This window comes from Lynx canadensis, chromosome F1 (assembly GCF_007474595.2).
Source record: "Lynx canadensis isolate LIC74 chromosome F1, mLynCan4.pri.v2, whole genome shotgun sequence".
In the NCBI taxonomy this organism is placed as follows: Eukaryota; Metazoa; Chordata; class Mammalia; order Carnivora; family Felidae; genus Lynx; species Lynx canadensis.
The window spans coordinates 64,805,301-64,808,733 of NC_044319.2; the positions used below are offsets into that span (position 1 = coordinate 64,805,301).

General features: G+C 54.4%; 1 protein-coding gene across 1 annotated transcript; it reads right to left on the bottom strand.

Annotated features, from left to right (window-relative positions):
- Positions 1-1,439: 1,439 nt before the first annotated feature.
- Positions 1,440-2,214, bottom strand: APCS (amyloid P component, serum). The gene is given in 2 exon segments (XM_030302634.1): positions 1,440-2,037; positions 2,156-2,214. Coding segments are annotated over 2 exon segments (657 nt in total).
- Positions 2,215-3,433: the final 1,219 nt, after the last annotated feature.

Genomic DNA, 3,433 nt, shown 5'->3' on the forward strand with positions numbered 1-3,433 from the left:
CTCCACGCAAGCACCCCAACAAACCGTGGCTTCTACCCGCTCCTGTCTGCCTGACCCCTCTTGCCCCGTGAATGGGGCTCACAGGTTCCGTCTTCCTTCCTCGGATCTGGCGCCTGCCTCATTGTGGATCCTGGGTGAGTGAGTTTGAAGTCATGACTGCTGTCATTCGGAAGCTCTCCTGGATGTGGTCTTTTCTGATCTCCCTCGGCCTGACGCCCCGTTATCCGTGGGCAAAGCCTGAATTATTTTTCACACACAGCCACATTCTCTTTGGGGTCCTTCTCTAAGAAGGCCCCTCGTTTCTGCTGGGGATGTGTGCCTGGTGGCTTCTGTAATGATGGTAACTCCTAATAAAATCCGACAAACATTCTGTAGTATTGTAGTTAGAACGCTAGGTGCTGAGAGTGGTGCCTGAGGGGATCAAGTGATGGAGGGCAATGTCACCTCAAAGGGTTTAAGATGGAGATCCGTAGGACTTTGAACTGGGAGGTCCCAAGCAGTATCCTTGGTGACTTGAGGACCGGAGGAAAAATCCAGCACGATCCGCTGGTAGTGTATGGGCTTTGTTGTTTTTTGTTTTTTTGTTTTTTTTTTTTTAGAAAAAAAGCCGCGTTTATCTTCTTGCGCAAGGAATGCCAGACTTTCCTACGTTTTTTTAATTTATTTTTTATTTTTTTAATTTTTTTAATGTTTATTTATTTCCGAGGCAGAGAGAGGCAGAGCATGAGTGGGGGAGGGTCAGAGAGAGAGGGAGACACAGAATCAGAAGCAGGCTCCAGGCTCTGAGCTGGCAGCACAGAGCCCAACGTGGGGCTCGAACTCACAAACCCTGAGATCATGACCTGAGCCGAAGTCGGTCGCTCAACCGACTGAGCCACCCAGGCGCCCCCAGACTTTCCTACGTTTTGAGTTTTCGTGCCTGCCTGCCAGTTTTCCTCATTACTTGAGGTCAGGTTCCGCATTGCTTTTACTTACTCGAGTTGTTTCTCTGATGTGACCTCCGACCTCGTTTGCATCTCTGATCTCTCTTGCATTTGCTGGAAAACCAAACTGGGTTCCTGGCGGAATTTTGCACACATCTGGAGCTAACAGAATGATGCGGAGCTGGTGAGGATCGCCCCTGTGCCGCTCCCTGAGCCTCGGGCGGGTGTGGTGACCCATCCTTTTAGTCACAGCTGCCCCTCCCCCCACTCTGCACCCTGCTTGTGCTCCAGAAGAACACACTGACTTCCAAACAAGTGGATCAGAGAGTGCTGGAGATTGCAACAAGTACCCCCCGGAAGCAGGCGGCACAATGCAACATACTTGTTTTACTCGGCAGCGTGCAGACGGGGAAATTGAAAAAAGCAAGAGCCACAGGTAGTGGGATCTCACAGGCGGCGGTCTTGAGCGGGTTCCTCGCGCCTGGGTCGTGTTCGAGTGCTCTTGTTGAGTCGGGCTCAGCTCCACACCAGGGGCTTGATGACGACGTGCCCTTTCAGCTCATCGGTCAGCACACACCAGCCCAGGACGTTGGGATTCAGGTGGGAGCCCTGTTGCACCAGTAGGATCTGCTCTGGGGACAGCACAGAGTCCCACGTGTACGAGTCCCCGATCTCCCCGACCAAGGACTGGGCCTTCTGTAACCCCCCTCCGTAGGCATCCAGGACCATCTTGGGGTGACCTCCTACCGTGTAACCCTGCTTCAGACCCTTTTTCACCAGCGGCTCCCCATTGACCCAAAACTCGGTGATGCCAGTGGAGGGCTCCCAGCTGGTACAGATGTGCACGGGGCTGGGGGCTGTCTCGGTCACTTTGAAGGTGGCTTTGGTTCTTCCGATGTACGGGGAGTAACTCCCAACTTTGTCCTTGAAGACCAGGAGCCCACTGTCCTTGCCCGGGGCGTTGTAGGAGAGGCTGTGGGTACGGAGCAGGTCACCTTAGGCTCAGAAGCACAAGGTGGAGTTCTTCAGAGGGTCCTCCAGCTTTGGGGTCAAGGTCACACAGGCAATAGAAGATTCTCGAGGGAACACAAACACCTTCCCACTGAGGTCCGTGGGGTAGAGGAAGATGACCTTCACCACACATGCAGGGCGAAAATGACCTACCCACCTCCCTGTCTCATCTCGTGCTCTCTGGCCCCCCCCCCCCCCCCCGCCCGACCACCGTACCTGTCTGAGCAAAGACTCCCAGGAGGTTGGCCAGGGCAGAGACCCAAAGCAGCAGCTTGTCCATGCTCTGCCTGGGGCTGTGCCAGCAGCAGAGTGACTGGGCTGAGGGTACAGAAGGCACCATGCTTGTACCCCACCCCCCAGCTTCTGAGGCTCACCTCTTAGGCCTGAGGCTCCCCGGGGTTTATATGCGGCCGTAGGGCGGGGCTTGGGGATTTTCCAGCCTGTCCCCGGGGTCAACAGTCAGAGCCCCTGATGGAAGGAGGGTTGGGAAATCACTGGGGCTATTTATTAGGTACGGGGGCTGCCGGGGAGCCCCGCCCCCTGTGACCTGGTTCCTGGCAGGGATGGGCGGGAGGTGGAGCCAGGGGCGGGAGGAGGGGCCCAGTCAGCCCATGGAGGTGGGGGGCTCACCCCTGTTCTCTTTAGGAGCCTCTGCTGAGACCTCCTGAGCTCTGGCCTCCCCCGCTTTGCGTGCGAGGCCTCTTTCCATACGTCTGTAAAGTGGACTTCTGTTTACCTGATGTCCTGGGATCCTACTTTCTGCAGATCCAGAAGGGTCCCTTCGCCTTTGATCAATGCAATACTGAGCAACATGGTCCGTGCCCTCGGTCAGGGACAAGAGAACTGGAGGGTGCACTTTGTCTCCCCGAAGCTGACATTTTCACTATTACTTTCCTCTTAGTGTGGTGGTTGTTTCCTTCTGCTAGATTTTCCCATTGCTCATTAGGACTGACTTTCCTGGCAATCTGTCCACTGTCTGCAGAGATGTTTGCACAGCCCTCTGTTTTCTTCCTCGAGTCCCTGGCGTGGAGAGTGTATTTACGTTAAGTTTTGGTGAGAGCCTGATTCGTGAGTTACTTGCGTTTATTCATGAATTCCCACGCACGACACTAGGTGCTGGGGATTCAGTGGTGACCTACCGTGGCACAATGTCAGTGTGACCTCTGTCTCCATTCCCTCTGCTATTACTAAAAATGCCAAGAATTCTCTTAACCGTCATTCAGGTTATCTTTCTACGTCTCGGCATTTCCCACTCTCTGACTTTTCCTAGGCTAGATCCCAGGTTGTAAAGCCTTACCTGGCTTGTTGCATAGTAAGGGCCCCTGATGGAGTTGGGATTATACACCTTATTGCTTTCTTTTTTCTTTAATGTTTGCTTATTTTAGACGGGGTGGGGGGGGAGGGAGGGAGGGAGAGCGCGCGCACAGGTGGGGGACAGAGGATCTGAAACGGGCTCCATGGTGACAGCACAGAGCCTGATGTGGGGCTCGAACTCATGA